The sequence below is a fragment of the Muscardinus avellanarius genome (genome assembly GCF_963383645.1).
Source record: "Muscardinus avellanarius genome assembly, chromosome: 16".
Lineage (NCBI taxonomy): Eukaryota > Metazoa > Chordata > Mammalia > Rodentia > Gliridae > Muscardinus > Muscardinus avellanarius.
In genome coordinates this window covers 1,759,257-1,775,535 of record NC_137802.1, presented here as the reverse complement: position 1 = coordinate 1,775,535, position 16,279 = coordinate 1,759,257, and the positions used below count along the sequence as shown (strand labels likewise).

The 16,279-nt window shown below is 60.0% G+C and overlaps 1 protein-coding gene across 1 annotated transcript; it reads left to right on the top strand.

Moving 5' to 3' along the window:
* Nucleotides 1-5,861: 5,861 nt before the first annotated feature.
* Nucleotides 5,862-11,798, top strand: MISP (mitotic spindle positioning; the record flags this gene model as incomplete). Its single annotated transcript, XM_080713064.1, has 4 exons — nt 5,862-7,506; nt 8,238-8,365; nt 9,784-9,822; nt 11,709-11,798. Exons 1-4 carry the CDS (start codon nt 5,865-5,867, stop codon nt 11,796-11,798), a joined length of 1,899 nt encoding a protein of 632 aa, XP_080569190.1. The 5' UTR covers nt 5,862-5,864.
* Nucleotides 11,799-16,279: the final 4,481 nt, after the last annotated feature.

Below are 16,279 nucleotides of genomic sequence, written 5' to 3'. Positions count from 1 at the left end.
TCTTGGATGTCACGGGGCGGGCGGGAGCCAGGCCAGAGGGCGGGGCCAGGCCAGAGGGCGGGGCCAGGCCAGAGGGCGGGGCCAGGCCAGAGGGCGGGGCCAGGCCAGAGGGCGGGGCCGCAGAGCCTGAGAAGCGGAGGCCGCAGGGCCCAGGCCCGCTCCCTGCCAGTGGCCGCAGTCCCACAGGCTCACCCGGCTGCCTGGGGTGGGAGGCCTTGGTGGGTCCCAGCGTGCCTGCCGTCAGCGCCCAGACAGGTAAGTGCTGGGGCCCCAGAGGTGGCGGGAGGGGGTGGCCGGGCTTGGGTCTTGCATGCCACACACCCTGCCCTTTGGCTGTGCTCACAGCCCTTGGAGACAGAGGGCTTCCTGCAGACATCTGCAGAAATAACAGCCCCTTCAGGACAAGAGAGAGAGAGAGAGAGAGAGATTGAATCCAGGGGCATTCGACCTCCCGACCTATCCCATCCTGATTATTTATTTATTTATTTGTTTATTTATTTTTGCGGGTCTGGGGATTGAACCCAGGGGCATTCTACCTCCGAGCGACACCCCCAGCCCTATTTATATTCTTTATTATGAAATAAGGTCTCACTGAGTTGCAGAGGGCCTCACTGAGTAGCTGAGGCTGGCCGGGAACTGCGATCCTCCTGTCTCAGCCTCCCGAGTGCTGGGATTGCAAGTGTGCGCCCCTGCGCCGGGCTCCCGATTTTATTTTTATTTTGAAACAGGGTCTTACTAATTTAATGAGAGCCTGGCGACACCTGAGGCAGCCCTCGATCCTGCCATCCTCCAGCCTCAGGCTCCCGAGGACTGGGATTGCAGGCGTAGGGCACCACACCCGGCTAGGGATTGCTCTCCCGTATGGGAGCGAGTTCTCATCCCTACCCCTGGGGCCGTCTCCCACCAGGGCCTCAGTTTCCCCACCTGTAAAATGGGCCTTAGGCGCCCTGCGTGAGAGGCCAGCCCTGCAGCGTACCCGGGTCTCCATAACCACTGGTGTTCCAGTCTCTGCCTTTTGGGGTGTCTCTTCCCCCATGTGAGGTGGTGGTATAGTGGGGTGCCAGACATGGGGGCTCAGGTTCACATCCCGGGGTTACTGTTACCATTCTCTGCCCACAGGTGGGATCGGAAGTATCTCTGCTTCAACTTCCCTAAATACTATACCGGGGTGAAGGGAGCTGTAGGGTTGTCCCAGGCAATGGTTCTTGTCGGGCAGCGGCCTCTGTCCCCCACCTCCTTCAAAATCCGCAGATTAGGTGCTGGGGATTGAACCCAGGGACATTCCACCCCCCCGAGCTGCGCTCTCAGCCCTTTGGAATTTGAAACAGCATCTCTCGCGGCCGGGTGGTGGTGGCGCACACTCGTCATCCCAGTTCTTGGGAGGCTGAGACAGGAGGATCCAGGTTTGCGGCCAGCCTCAGCTACTCAGGGAGGTTCTCAGCAATTTAGCCAGATCTTGTTTTCAAATAAAAATAAAACATAAAAAAAACCCAGGGCTGTGGGTATAGCCTGGAGGTAAAAGGCCCCTGGGTTCCATCCCTAGTACCCCCTCACACATGCACACAATTAAAAAATTTTAACAAGCCGGGCGTGGTGGCACGCTTGTCATCCCAGCATTTGGGAGGCTGAGCCAGCAGGTGAGCCTCCGCGGCCGGCCGGCCTCAGCTACTTAGTGAGGCCCTCTGCAGCTCAGTGAGACCCGGTTTCAAAGCCGGAGTCCCTCCACTGTGTCCCAGCACTAGCCAAGCAGCCAGCCTCACACAGACGTGTGGTTCCTCCCAGCACTGCGGGTTCTCTGATCTTTGACCTAGGGGGTGCTGGGGCCCCTCAGCTTCGGCTGTTCTCAGTAGGGCTGGGGCCCCGCCTGTCCTGCCAACTCTTTCTGGTGCTTTTAAAGGCCTCCTTCAGCCAGGTGCATCTGCACCCGCCTGTCATCCCAGCACTTGGGAGGCCTAGACCAGAGGATGGCAGGTTGCAGGCCAGCCTCGGCCACCTAAAGGCCTCCTTGGCTGGCCGGCTCCCGCGGCCGTGGCGTGGGCCCTTCTCCCTGGTGCCCGTTCCCATTTCCTGCAAGAACTCAAGTTCCATCCTGGGGAGTGGCCCGAGGCGGGGGCTGGACCTGGGCCCCAGAGGAGTTGGGACACAGACCCAGCACCGCAGGGAGAGATGGGAGGGCTGGGAGCCGCAGGTGGTGCCCGGTGAGGGGCGCCCGCCCCGTGGCCTGGGATCGGCTTTCTCCTCCTCTGTGCACTTTGCTTCTTAGCCGGGGTGCGGCCTCCCCGGGTGGGGCCTCTGTCCCCTGGCAACCCGCGGGCAGGGCGGAGCCGTGGGCCCAGGACCGAGCCACAGCGGAGCCAGGAGGCGCCGGGAGCTAGCTGGTGAGGCTGGGGGCCCCTGGGTGAGACTGGGCTCGCCTGATTTCAGGGTGGGGAGTTAACGTGCCCATGGGCAGAGCCAGGTCACGGGCTACGCACCCACACCTGCTGGCTCAGCTGAGGTCCCCCGGGGGCCGGGGCGCCTCGTGCCCGGCTCGCACTGAGACCCTGAGGTCTGTCCCTGCCCATGCTGGCCCTGGCCGGGGCTTCGCTTCCTGAATCTCAGCCCTGGACTTGGGCGGCGTGATCCACAGACACCCCCACCGCCGGCGAGGCCCCTGGAGTTGGGGGGCCCAGAGGCTCTGGGGTCCCAGATGGGGCCCGGGATGAGGTGGTCTGAGTCCCCGTGGGAACAGCCTGGGGTCCCGCTGGGCCAGGTGGGGCCTGGCTGGCCGGAGTCTCGCTGGGTTGTGGGGCTGGGTGGGGCTCAGGGTGGGATCCCACAGAGCAGGTTTAGGGAGACAGGGATCCTCTGACCAGTGTCAGAGGAATCGGACGCCTCCCTCTGCTGATGGCCTGCGGGCCCCTGTAGAGAGCTTTCCCTGTGGTCGCTGTAGGAAGAGGCAGGTGTGCGGCCAGGGCCATAAACTCTGTTATGGGGTGGGGCCTGAGCAACCCCCAGGGGCTTCGTAGGAGGCTGCTGTTGAGGGAGAGGGCTTGGGGTGGGGACACCTTGTTCTGACCTCGCTGTGTGACTCTAGAGAGAAGCTTCCCCTCAACAGAGCCCCAGCCACCTCTATTGTAAACCGGGCGGGCACAGAAATGTTCCCGAGTCAGGCGTGGCGGTGCACACCTGTAATGCTAGTACTCGGGAGGCTGAGACAGGAGGATCACAGGTTCGCGGCCAGCCTCGGCTACTTGGTGAGGCCCTTTGCAACTCAGTGAGACCCTGTTTGAAAATAATGAATAAAAAATATGGCAGGGGGTGTAGCTCGGAGGTTGAATACCCCTGCCCTGGGTTCCATCCCCAGACCCACAGAAATAAATAAATAAATAAATAAATAAATAAATAAAAATAAATAAAATCAGCCTGGGGGTGTAGCTCAGAGGTACCTGGGTTTCATCCCCAGTACTGTAAAAAAAAAAAAAAAATTTAAATTATAAAACTAAGCTGAGCCGGGCATGGTGGCGCACGTTTGTAATCCCAGCATTCGAGAGGCTGAGACAAGAGGATCTCAGTTCACGGTCAGCCTCAACTTCTTAGTGAGGCCGTTTGCAACTCAGTGAGACCTTGTTTGAAAATAATGAATAAAAGATACGGCAGGGGGTATAGCTTGGAGGTAGAATGCCCCTGGGTTCCATCCCCAGTACAAAAAAAAAAAAAAATACTAAGCCGAGTGTGGTGGCGCACACCTGTAATCCCAGTACTTGGGAGGCCGATACAGGCGGGTCACAGGTTCGTGGCCAGCCTCAGCTACCTAGTGAGAGCTTGGAGATAGAGCGTCCCTGGGTTGAATCTCCAGCCCCAAAAGAAACCCAGCACCTGCTGTATACAGGCGACTGGTACTGAACCCACATGGCGGGCCTTCAGGACCGTCCAGGCGGGGCATAGAGTCTCCTGCTCCGGACACCTCTAACTGGGGCCCAGTGTCCTTGCGTGAGGACACAGGACCGCGCCCGCTGGCCTCAGTGAGTCACCGGCATGGCTGAGGATGGTGCCCCAGCCCGGGCCCCACCCCAAGGGGGCCCCCTTTCTCCTTGGAGTTCAAATCTCAGGTAGGTTATAGACTGCAGTAACCAGCAGTCCACTGTTTAGCGAACTCAGCCGCCCGGGGTGGGGACCGGGAGGATGGCAGGAGGAGCAGGGCTCCGAGCTCGGCACAGGGCCAGGGCGGGCCGGCCAGTCCTTATTAAGCACCTGCTGTGTACCTGCGGGGCTGCGGAGGGGATGAGCACCTGGGCCACAGAGGTGGAGGACCAGGCCTCAGAGACAGGGAGAGATCGCCGCAGGCCGGGGCGGGCCGGAGGTCGAGGGGCAAAGGCTTCCTTCTCTCCCCGCTTTATCGCCCGGGTGCCCAGTGGTTCCCTTTATAACAGCAACTTCCTTATTATAGGCGTGTGGGGATTTTTTCTTTTCTTTTTTTTTTTTTTATTATAGTACTAGGGATTGAACCCAGGGGCATTCTACCTCTGAGCTACAACCCCAGCCCTATTTTTTATTCTTTATTCTTCTTTCTTTCTTTCTTTCTTTCTTTCTTTCTTTCTTTCTTTCTTTCTTTTCTGCAGGTCTGGGGATGGAACCCGGGGGCATTCGACCTCCGAGCTACACTCCCTGCCCCATTTTTTATTCTTTATTTTGAAACAGGGTCTCACTAAGTTGAAGAGGGCTCGCTAAGTAGCTGAGGTTGTCCACGAACCTCGATCCTCCGGTCTCAGCCTCCCGAATACTGGGATGACAAGCGTGCGCCACCACGCCTGGCTTATTAAAAACTTATTATAGTTTTTAATATTTGATCCATCCCCAGACCTGCAAAAAAGAAAAGAAAGAAAGAAGAAAGAATTTAAAAATAGGGTTGGAGGTGTAGCTCAGAGGTAGGATGCCCCTAGGTTCCATCCCCAGGGCCACAAAAAAAAATAAAAATAAAAATAAAAAAGAATAAAATAGGGCTGGGGTGTAGCTCAGAGGTAGAATGCCCCTGGCTTCAATCTCCAGTACCACAAAAATCAATCAATAAGTAAATAAAAATAAAGTAAGACTGGAGGTGTAACTCGGAGGTAGAATGCCCCTGGGTTCAATCCCCAGTACCACGCACACACAGAAAAAAAATAAACAAACAAAAAAGTGGAGTGGGGTTCAAGGCCAGGAGCCTCCAGGAAGGTCGGGCCTCCACCCCACAGAGTCTAGGGCTTGAGCTGAGACCGGGTGGGGCCCTGAGCTCCGGGCATGAGGGTCACGCCCTGTAGGCCCCGGAGCCTGGGCTCTGTTAGTTTGTGACCTGAAGAGGACCCGGGTTCTGCAGCCCCACCCAGCCCAGGAGCAAGGTCCAAGGTGCCCATTCTGGCTGCTGCTACCAAAACAGGCTTTTTTTTTTTTTTTTTTTTTTTGCAGTACTGGGGATGGAACCCGGGGGCATTTGACCTCTGAGCAATACCCCCAGCCCTATTGTTTATTCTTTATTTTGAAACAGGGTCTCACTGAGTTGCAGAGGGCTTCACTGAGTAGCTGAGGCTATCACAACTGTGATCTTCCTGTCTCAGCCTCGGGAATGCTGGGATTACAAGCGTGTGCCACCAACCACGCCCGGCGACGGGCTATTTGGACGGTACAAGGTGCAGGAGAGACAGCCGCACTGTGGGAGCCGGGAACCTGGAGCTGCTGGAGCCAGCGCCGGGCCTCAATTTCCCATTTAATGTCCCAGCCTCCCAAATGCTGGGATGACAAGCGTGCCCACCGTGTCCGGCTGGGCCCTGTCCTTTGAGGAACTGAAAATTGTCCCTTTGCCCTTAGGTGTTCTGCGTGCAGAGGTCGTGCCAAGATCCCCCCAGGAGATGGACCGGGTGACCAGATACCCCATCTTCAGCATCCCCCAGCCGGCCCACATCACGGGCCTGGCCCTGGATGGGGACACCAGCTACCCCATCAAGCTGGTGGGCGTGGGGGTCGAGGAGGCCAGCTGGAGTCAGGACGAGCCCCACGCGTGGCGCGCCGACCGCAAGGCCCAACCGGCCGTGGTGAAGACAGAGGCGGTGTACGGCAGGTGGGCCTTGGCCGAGGCCCGGGGGAAGGCTGACCTCCCGGAGGCCGGCAGTAGCCTCCCCAGGCGGCCGCAGGACCCGGCGCGCTGGGAGGCCTCCCAGGGCCCAGCGGTCAGGTCCGGGAGCTCGGCAGGCACGGTGGCCGGTCTTGGGGGCACCTCTGGCCGCGTGAACCCCGGGTTCCCCAGCCAACCTCCTTCTACACCCCTGGAGGAGAGCATGGTTGACCGGGAACAGATTGACTTCCTGGCAGCCAGGCAGCAGTTTATGATCCTGGAGCAGGCCAGCATCAGCGAGCTGCCCCAGAAGCGTCCAGCGCGGGCGCCCCCCACCTACGCCCCGCCGGGAGCCAGCCAGCCCCCCAAGGCCCTGAGCAGGCCGCACCTGGCCAACGGCTACGCGCTCCCCCGGGAGTCCCGGGTGAAGGAGGAGGCCTGGGAGGACAAGAGGGCCCGCGGCCCGCGCCCGCGGTCTCCCAGCATCGTGATCCTTGACAACCCTGGCTCCTGGTCCCAGGCCGAGGCCCCCGGGACCCCCAAGGAGACGCCCATCGAGCGGGAGATCCGCCTGGCCCTGGAGCGCGAGGCCGACCTGCGGGAGCGGAGGGGGCTGCGGCAGGCCGCGGGCCAGCGCGAGATGGTGGAAATCCCCAGCAGGCCGCTGCTGACCGCCGCGAGCCTGGCCGAGCCCCCGCGGCGCGATCGGGGCCGCCCCTCGCTCTACGTGCAGCGGGACATGGTCCAGGAGACGCAGCGGGAGGAGGACCACCGGCGGGAGGGCCTGCAGCTGGGCCGGGCCTCCGTGTCCAGCTGGGCCCCTGAGGACCCCCAGCCCCCACTCAGGAGGAGCCTGAGCTCAGACTCCATTCTCGGCCCCGGCCCCGTGGCCCGCGAGGCTGACCCCGCTCCGGGGACCAGGAAGGTCAGCAGGATCCCGCCTGATGCCTACTGGCCGTACCTGGGCCCCGGCGCCCTCCAGCCGGAGCCCCCGGCCGTCAGAGTCCACGGCAAGCCAGAGGAGGCCAAGCCTGTGGCCCCTGCGAAGGTCGTGGGGTCTCCCGGGCATCTGTCGGAATCTTCTGGAAGGCCCTTGCACACAAAGCGAGAGGGCCCTCGGTCCCCTGGGGGGCCCCTGCAAAGCAACGGGGGTGTCGTGCGGTGGGAGCACTTCCGCCTGCGCCCCCTGCGGTTCGGGGTCCCAGATGTCCCCCAGAAGGCCGAGAGCCCCCCTGCCTGGGGCTGGGAGGTGGCCGGGGCCCCGGTGCTGAGGCTGCAGAAGTCACTGTCGTCCGACCTGCTGGAGAAGGAGGTGGAGAGCGTCCTGCGCCGGGAGCGCGAGGTGGCGGAGGAGCGGAGGAGCGCCTTCTTCCCTGAGGTCTTCTCCCCACCGCCCGAGGACCCGGAACAAGACTCCAGGAGCTCCTCCCGCGCATCTGGTGAGAAGGGGACCCCCAACGTGGCCGTTATCCTTGGGGGGGGGCCTCAGGGGTCAGAGCCAGGAGGCCGGGTTGATGGCGTCTGAGAACATAAGGAGATGTTCCCCAAGGCATCTGCCCGAGCTAAGCATCTTGAGAACAGAAATGTTAACTTTGCCTTAGGGGTTTTGCTTTATGGGTTTGGATACTTTGTTATCAGGTGCATAGAGGTTAGCCCTTGTTTATCTCTTCTCAGTTGATTTACTCCTCTTGGTCAATGTACCTCCAATGTCACTTAATGTTTTTTATGATGTTAGGTGATTTTTTTTTTTTTTTTGGTGGTACTGGGGGTGGAACCCAGAGGCCTTCTACCTCCGGGCTATACTCCCAGACCTTTTTTATATTTTATTTGGAAACAGGGTCTCACTAAGTTATTGAGAGCCTCACTAAGTAGCTGAGGCTGGCTTCGAACCCGTGCGATCCTCCCGTCTCCGCCTCCCAAGCGCGGGGATGACAAGCGTGCGCCGCCACGCCCGGCTAGATGAATTTTTTTTAAGTTTAAGCTGGGTTGCATGGCCGGCCCATCTGCCTAGCCACGGTGCCCTCTGACGGCGCTTTCGGTCTGTCTGGCACACGAGGTGCCTACTCCTCCGGGTCCTTTGTCATTGGCTGCGCCAGCCCCTCGGCCAGAGACCCCGGAGCTGATGCCCGGCCCCCCCTGATGCCCTCCCGTCCCCCGCCCCGCCCCGCAGGCGTCACGGGCAGCTACTCCGTGTCCGAGTCGCCCTCGTTCAGCCCCGTTCGCCTGCACTCAGGCCTGGTGTGGACGGCAGAGGCCCCAGCGGACGGCCCCTCTGTACAGAGAAGGAAGGAGCTCTGGGTAAGCCAAGCCCCCCCAGCGCCTCCCCAGGCCGGGGAAGAGTCACGGCACCCCGGCCTCGGCCCCAGTGATGTCTCTCTTTCTGCAACGTCCCCGACCAGGGCTGGGCCTCAGTCTCCCCACAGTGGCGTAGACGTCAACAAACTGGGCTTCTCGTCCTGAGTTTGTCTTCTGAGAGGCCACATAAGAAGGGGTTTTTGCCTTCGTTGTGGGGTCACCCTGGGGCCAAAAGCCAAAGGCCAAAGGCCAAAGGCTAAGCTCTGCTTGGAAGAGACCAGTGGCGACTTCTCGTGGTTATCATCATGCTGTGGGGGGCACTGGGGATTGAACCCAACAGCACCCTAGCTTTGAGATATGGCCCCGGCCTGTTTCTGTTTTTGGTTTGAAATGAGGGTCTCATTAGGTTGCTGAGGCTGGCCTCGAACCTGCAGTGCTTCTGAGCTACCCAAGTACCTTTCATACCTATCATTATTATTATTATTGTTGCTGTTTTTTATGAGAGAGAGAGCGTGTGTGCGCGTGTGTGCGCATGTGCATACTGGGCATTGAACCAAGGGGAATGCTACCTCAGAGCTTCACCTCTAGCCCCTTTTTATCTTTTATTTTGAAATAGCACCTCACAGCCAGGTGTGGTGGAGCACACCTGTAATCCTAGTACTTGGGAGACTGAGACCGGAGGGTCAGAGGTTTAGGGGCAGCCTCAGCAAGTGGCGAAATTCTCAACCTGAGCTGATGACTCTTCGAAATGAAATTAAGCCGGGCGCGGGGGCGCACGCTTGTCATCCCAGCATTTGGGAGGCCGAGGCAGGAGGAACACAGGTTCGTGGCCAGCCTCAGCTACTTGGTGGGGCCCTCTACAACTTAGTAAGACCCGGTTTCAAATAAAAGAATAAAAAATAGGGCTGGAGGTTTAACTCAGAAGTAGAACACCCCTCCTGGGTTCAATCTCCAGTACTGCAAAAAAAAAAAAAAAAATTAAAATTGGGTTGCGGGTGTAGCTCAGAGGTAGAATGTTCCTAGGTTCAATCCCCAGAACCACAATAAATAAATAAATAAATAGTATCTTCCTAAGTTGCTGAGGGGCTCACTACTTGCTGAGGCTGGCCTCGAACCTGCGATCCTCCTGCCTCAGCCTCCCAAGCGCCTATCATTGTTTCCCTGTGTTTGTTATTATCACCATCATTTATTTTTATACACGCTACCCATGCGTCACGCTGGCTCCAGGGAGACGAGGGTGGGACTGAGGCTGCCTTGAGGGGATGGTGTCTGGGGACAGCACGCTGGGTGGCCTGAGTCCAGGGTAACGTTCAGACACTGAGGGAGCTCTGTGGACGGGACGCCTCCTCTCCTGCCCGTGTGGGACGCGGGGACTTCCAGGCAGACCCTGGGTGTACCTGATGGTCATTTCTCTCCCACAGTACGCTGGCATTGACCCCTCGGACAGCATCAACTCAGAGGTAAGATGCTCCCAGGTGAGGTGAGGTGGTGCCCCCTGGGTGAGGTGGTGCTCCCTGGGTAAGGTGCTCCCCAGGTGAGATGAGGAGGTGCTCCCCAGGTGAGGTGAGGTGGTGCTCCCTGGGTGAGGTGCTCCCCAGGTGAGATGAGGAGGTGCTCCCCAGGTGAGATGAGGAGGTGCTCCCCGGGTGAGGTGAGGTGGTCGCCAGGTGAGGTGGTGCTCCCTGGGTGAGATGCTCCCCGGCTGAGGTGGGGCTCCCCAGGTGAGGTGAGGTGGTGCTCCCCGGGTGAGGTGAGGTGCTCCCCGGGTGAGGTGTTCCCTGGGTGAGGTGTGGTGCTCCCCGGGTGAAGTAAGGGGCTCCCCGGATGAGGTAAGGTGTTCCCCAGGTGATGTGATGCTCCTCGGGTGAGGTGCTCCCCAGGTGATGTGATGCTCCTCAGGTGAGGTGCTCCCCAGGTGATACGATGCTCCCCGGGTGAGGTGGTGCTCCCTGTGTGAGGTGAGGTGAGGTGAGGTGCTCCCCGAGTGAGGTTAGGTGCTCCCCAGGTGGTGTGATGCTCCCCGGGTGAGGTGAGGTGCTCCCGGGTGAGGTGGTGCTCCCCGTGTGAGGTGAGGTGCTCTCCGTGTGAGGTGGTGCTCCCCAGGTGGTGTGATGCTCCCGGGTGAGGTGGGTGCTCCCGGGTTGAGAACCGGGTCCTCTCCCTCCGGGTCTGTCCCGGCCCGTGGCTTCAGCCAGCAGGGCCTTTCTTCTGGGTGTGGGCTTGGACCAGGATCTTCTCCCTGTCCTTGTCCGCCGGGGTGGATTCTGCTGCGCTCTGCTTGTGATGCCTGCTGTGGCCAGGAATTAGCAGAGGGTCCAGGCCGCCCTCCTACCCTCTACCAAAGCGAGGGCCTTGGGCAGTTGAGCTCCAAGCAGGACGCTCATGGACTTGTCCGGTTGCATTTTTCGTTGCTGGTGTTTCTGGTACTGGGGATCAAACCCAGGGACATTCTACCTCCAAGCCACACCCCAGCTCTCCCCCTTTGTTTAATTTGGAGAGGGTCTTGCTAGGCTGGCGGGAATCTCACTACCTGCTGAGGCTGCCCTCGAACCTAAGATGGTCCTGTCTCAGCCTCCGAGTCCTGGGGCGACAAGTGTGCGCCTCCACCCGGCTCTGTTTATCTGTCTTGAGACCGGACCTTGCTGTGTAACCCAGGCTGCCCCAAAACTCCTTAGCTCAGCCGGGCGTGGCGGCGCGCTCGTCATCCCCGCGCTCGGGAGGCGGAGACGGGAGGATCGCGCGGGTTCGAAGCCAGCCTCCGCTGCTTAGTGAGGCTCTCAGCAGCTCAGTGAGACCCTGTTTCTAAATAAAATAGAAAATAGGGCTGAGAGAGCCGGGCGTGGTGGCGCCCGCTGTAATCCCAGCATTTCGGAGGCTGAGACAGGAGGATCGAGGTTCGCGGACAGCCTCAGGTGCTTAGTGAGTTCTCTGCCAGCGACACCCTCAGTGTGATTTGTGTGTGTGTGTGTGTGTGTGTGTGTGTGTGTGTGTGCGCGCGGTACTGGGGATGGGACCCAGGGGCATTGTACCTCTGAGCTCCACCCCCGGCCCTCTTTTTATTTTTTATTTTGAAGCAGCGTCTCACTGAGCTGCAGAGGGCCTCACTGAGTAGCTGAGGCTGGCCGCGAACCCTCCTCCAGTCTCAGCCTCCCGGATGCTGGGATGACCAGCGTGCGCCCCCACGCCCAGCTTCTAGTTATATTATTAGTTATATTATTAGGACTAGAGTCTGAAACACAGGAGGGGGTGGCCGTCCTCCACCCCCCGCCCGTTTCATGAATGGCAGTGACAGGGGTGCCTGGGGCGGGCAGGACCCTGACGTGGACTTTGCCCCCTCTCCGTGCAGGTCCTGGGAGCCACGCGGGTGACCCGCCATAAGAACGCCATGGCTGAACGCTGGGAGGCCGGCATGTATGCCGGCGAGGACGAGGACTGAGCCGGCGGACAGGAGGCCCGCCCTCGTTGCCCGGGCCATCGCGGGTCCCCACCATAGGAAATAGGCCCCCACCTAAACCCACGATGGAGACCCCTCACCCTGAGCGCGCAGCCCCACACCTTTTCTTTTTTTGTTGTTCCGGGGATTGAACCCAGGGGCGTTCTACCTCCGAGCGACACCCCTAGCCCTTTTTTTTTTTTTTAATTCTTTATTTTGAAAATAAGGTCTCACCAAGTTGCCGAGGGCCTCACTAAAGAGCCGAGGTTGGCGGCGAACCCGAGATCCTCCGTCTCGGCCTCCCAAGTGCCGGGTTTTCAAGCTGCGCCACCTCGCCCGGCCCGGCTTCTTTGCTGTTTTGACTTTCCTGGAAGCAGTTTTCTGCTTTTCGGCTGAGATGAGACCCCTCCCCAGACCCATTCCTTCTGCTCCGGAGACTGCCAAGCCCTGGGGGCCCAGAAGACAGGCCAGCTGCCCCCTGCCGGGGTCTCTCCCGCTGCCAGCCTGAGGGTGGGGGTCTCCCAGGGAGGGGTGGGTCTGCACACTTGGGCACCTTGCAATCTGGGGGAGGAGACGCCCACCCCCACGTGCACCATAAAATAAACCAGGAGAGGGCGGCCCGCCCGGCCCAGCAGCTAGACCGACGCCCAGAGCCTCCGTGCGTGGTGTCCCCGGGCGCCGCTGCCCTGCCGGGGGAGGGGGCTGCGGACCTGCGGCCAGCATCCTCGCTGCGCGCTGCAGGGGCGCCCCTCCCGCCGAGCCCGTCCCACAGCAGCGGCGCCCGGGGTACTTACTAAGCGCCGACTGAGTCCCCAGCGGCTGGTATCAGGAGCCGGGCGGGGTCTCCCGGCCCGGGGAGGCTGGGGCCAGCTGGTGAGGGGCGGTGCCGGACCCCGTCCCTTCTCAGCCACGGCCCTCGGGAATCCTCCGCCCGCCGGGGACTCAGTTTCCCCTCGGTGGCGGGGATGGCGGTCAGACTCCGGCTCCAGCGCCCGGTCGGCTGGGTAATTAAGGCTGAGGCGGACAGGGGGCGGGGCGGGGCGAGCGGGTGATTGGGCGGCGATGCAGAGTGGGGCGGGGCGAGTGGGCGAGTGGGCGGGGCAGTGCAGAGGAGGTGGGGCGGGCGGGGAAGATGGGGCGGGGCAAGCAGGAGAATGCAGCGGGCGAAGGCAGAGTGGGCGTGGCAAATGCATAGGGGCGGGGCGAGTGGGGAGAAGAGGCGGGCGAATGCATAAAGGGCGGGGCAAATACAGAGTGGGCGGGGTGAGTGAGAAATGGGGTGGGGCAAACGACAGGGGCGGGGTAAATGCCTAAGGGGCGGGGCAATGCGGATAACGGGGTGCGGCCAGTTCGTGGGCGTGGCCAGTGGAGGCCCCGCCCCGGGAGGCGTGTCCGGGAGGGGCCGCGTTCCCGGAGACCTGGGTTTCCTAGGAGGCCGGCGTGGGTCCGGCCTTTGTTCGGCTGGCCACCTCCGTCCTGGCCCAGCCCCAGGAGCCCAGCATGGCCCGGCCGTCCCCCAGGAGGCAGTTTCAGGCCGGACACACCCGGGGTGGGATGAGAAGTGACGCTTTACCCTGGGGACAAGTTTCTGCCATGTGTATTGGCCTGAAGCCGGTCCAGGCTCTGTGTGTCTGGAGTCTGCAGTCCAGGTGTGGAGGCTCAGGGGGAGGCCGGCCTCCCCCAGCTCCTGGAGGCCCCTTCCTCCGCCTTCAGGGCCAGCAGCAGAGCTTCCCCCGGACTCTCTCTGCCCCCCACCCCCTCCTGCCTCGCTCTCAGAGGACCCTGGGGTGACACTGAGCCCAGGGGACCCTGGCAATGGCCGTGTCAGGGGCGTAGTCCCTTCGGCCATGGGAGGTGAGATGCCCTCCTGTCCTGGGTTTAGTGTTTTTTGTTTGTTTGTTTGTTTTTTTTTTGGTCCTGGGGACGGAACCCAGGGGCCCGCTGCGCAGTCGGCCACCACTGGCCGACCTCACCATCAACCCTGCTTGGCCGGGTGAAGCCCTCCCTCCCAGAGGTGCCTCCACGAGGGCCCAGAGAGGCCCAGAGCGCCATCGGGGGCACACAGCCGGCCAGGGAGCTGGGGTCAGGACTGGAGCTGGCTCGGCAGTGGTCCAGGTGGTTCCGATTGTAAGAAGAAATGGAGGATCGCGGTTCGAGGCAGCCTCAGGTACTTAGCGAGGCCCTCTGCAACTCAGTGAGACCTGTTTCAAAGGATAAAAAATAGGGCTGGGGGTGGAGCTCGGAGGTAGACTGACCCTGGGTCCCATCCCTGGTACCAAAAAAAAAGTTGCGGCTCCAGATGGGCTGGATCAGGCCCCAGACAGCACCCCAAGTTCCTCCACGCCTTGAGGGCCCAAGCCTGAGCCACACGCCAAGCCCAACCCTCTCCCAGCCTCAGTCTCCCCTTTTGTAAACGGAGGTCGCCACGCCCCCTCCCCGCCAAGGGGCGACGCGGGCGCGTTGCCGGCCCCTGGCGTGGAATCAGCGCTGAGTAAATGTTAGTTCTTGTTACCAAGGAGAAAGTACACAAACAGGGCCCCAGCCTGGGCTCAGGTCAACTCCCCGCCGGGGAACCAGACACAAGCGCCGGCGCCGCCAGAGGGCAGCAGACACCACCCGGCGGCCTCCACCTCCCTCCAGCTGGAAGGGCTCCGGCCCCAGCCCCCGCACTTTTTATTTGTTAACAGGGCCTCACTAAGTAGCTGAGGCTGTCCTCAACCCTGCAATCCTCCTGTCTCAGCCTCCCAAGGGCTAGGATTACAAGTACACCACCACGCCTGGCTGATTTTATTTTTGAAACAGGGTCTTGCTATGTCGCCCAGGCTGAGCTCGAACTTGCGACCCTCCTGCTTCAGGCTCCGAGGTGGCTGGGACTACCGCGCGCCCCGCCACGCCTGGCTCGCGTCATTGACAAATCTGTCATTGATTTGTTCTTTGCATACTGCAGACAACGGTCCTCAGGTGGATTATGAGTATCTGTCCCCCAGTGTGCGGTTTGGGGTATCTTCCTGGGACATTTGGGCAAATCGACTGGTTTAAAATGAAAGACAAGCCGGGCGTGGGGGCGCACGCTTGTCATCCCCGCGCTTGGGAGGCTGAGACAGGAGGATCGCGCAGGTTCGAAGCCAGCCTCAGCTGGCTTAAGAGACCCTGTCTCCAAATAAAATATAAAATAGGTCTGGGAGTGTAGCCCAGAGGTAGAGGGCCCCTGGGTCCCATCCCCAGGTCCATAAATAAATAAATAAAAATAAATAAATAAAAATAAAAGACAAGACAAGCCGGGCGTGGAGGCACACGCTTGTCATCCCAGCATTTGGGAGGCTGAGGCTGGAGGATGGCGGTTCATGGCCAGCCTCAGCTACTTATTGAGGCCCTCTGCAACTCAGTGAGACCCTGTTTCAAACTAAAGAATAAAAAAAATAGGGCTGGGGGTCTAGCTCAGAGGTGAATGCCCCTGGTTTCTATCCCCAGTACCAAAAAAAGAAAAAAAGGAATTAAAAAAGAGAGAATTCAACCCGGGCTTGCATACTTGTCCTGGGCTCTAGCAGAAGCCTGGGAGGAATGTTGGTCTCCGGAAGACACACCCCTCGTCCATATTAGGATATTTCTGAGCTAATCTGCAGGTTTGGAATGAAAGGCTCCGATTGAAATTGCAAAAGCCCGTTTCCTGCCCAACCAAACAGACACGAGGTCATTGTTTACGTTGCGCTCTGGCCAGCGGCCGCGAAGGGCCAGACGTTTGTGGGTCTCGGAGTGGAGATGAGGGCCGAGGAGCCCGCAGCCCAGGGATGCTCCCCAGATGGCGGCCAGAGCATCCTCGGCCCACGGCCCGGGGCCGCTGCTAGGTCTTCAAAGGCCTTCCCAGGGCAGCGGCATCGCAGTGGACACTCGAAGTAGCCGTCTTACGCATGGAATACTTGTGGTCAGCGGGCGTGGTGGGCACGCTTGTCATCCCCGCGCTTGGGAGGCGGAGGCAGGAGGATGGCGCAGGTTCGAAGCCAGCCACGCGCGCTGGCTTAGGAGACCCTGTTTCCAAATAAAAAAAATGTAAAAATAGGTCTGGGAGTGTAGCCCGGAGGTAGAAGGGCTTCCAGGAACCCCAGGACCACCAAAAGTAAATAAAAGTAAATAAAAATAAAAATAAAAATAAAATAGGGCTGTGATTGTAGCTCAAAGCTAGAAGACCCCTAAGTTCAATCCTCAACACCAAGACAAGAGAAAATATCTGAGTCTTAAAGTTTCATCCCGAGACTGGAGTGTGGCCCAGTGGGTTAGTGATTGTCCAGTGGGCACAGGGCCCCGGGCTCCCTCCCTCACACTGCCAAAAGAAAAAAAGTGTTTTTTGATTATGTTTTATGGTGCTAGGGATTGAATTTAGGAGCATTCTACCTCTGAGCTACACCCCCAGCCCTATTTTATTTTTGTTTTAAAACAGGGCCTCCCCAGCCGGGCGCGGTGTCGCAGGCTTGTCATCCCCGCGCTTG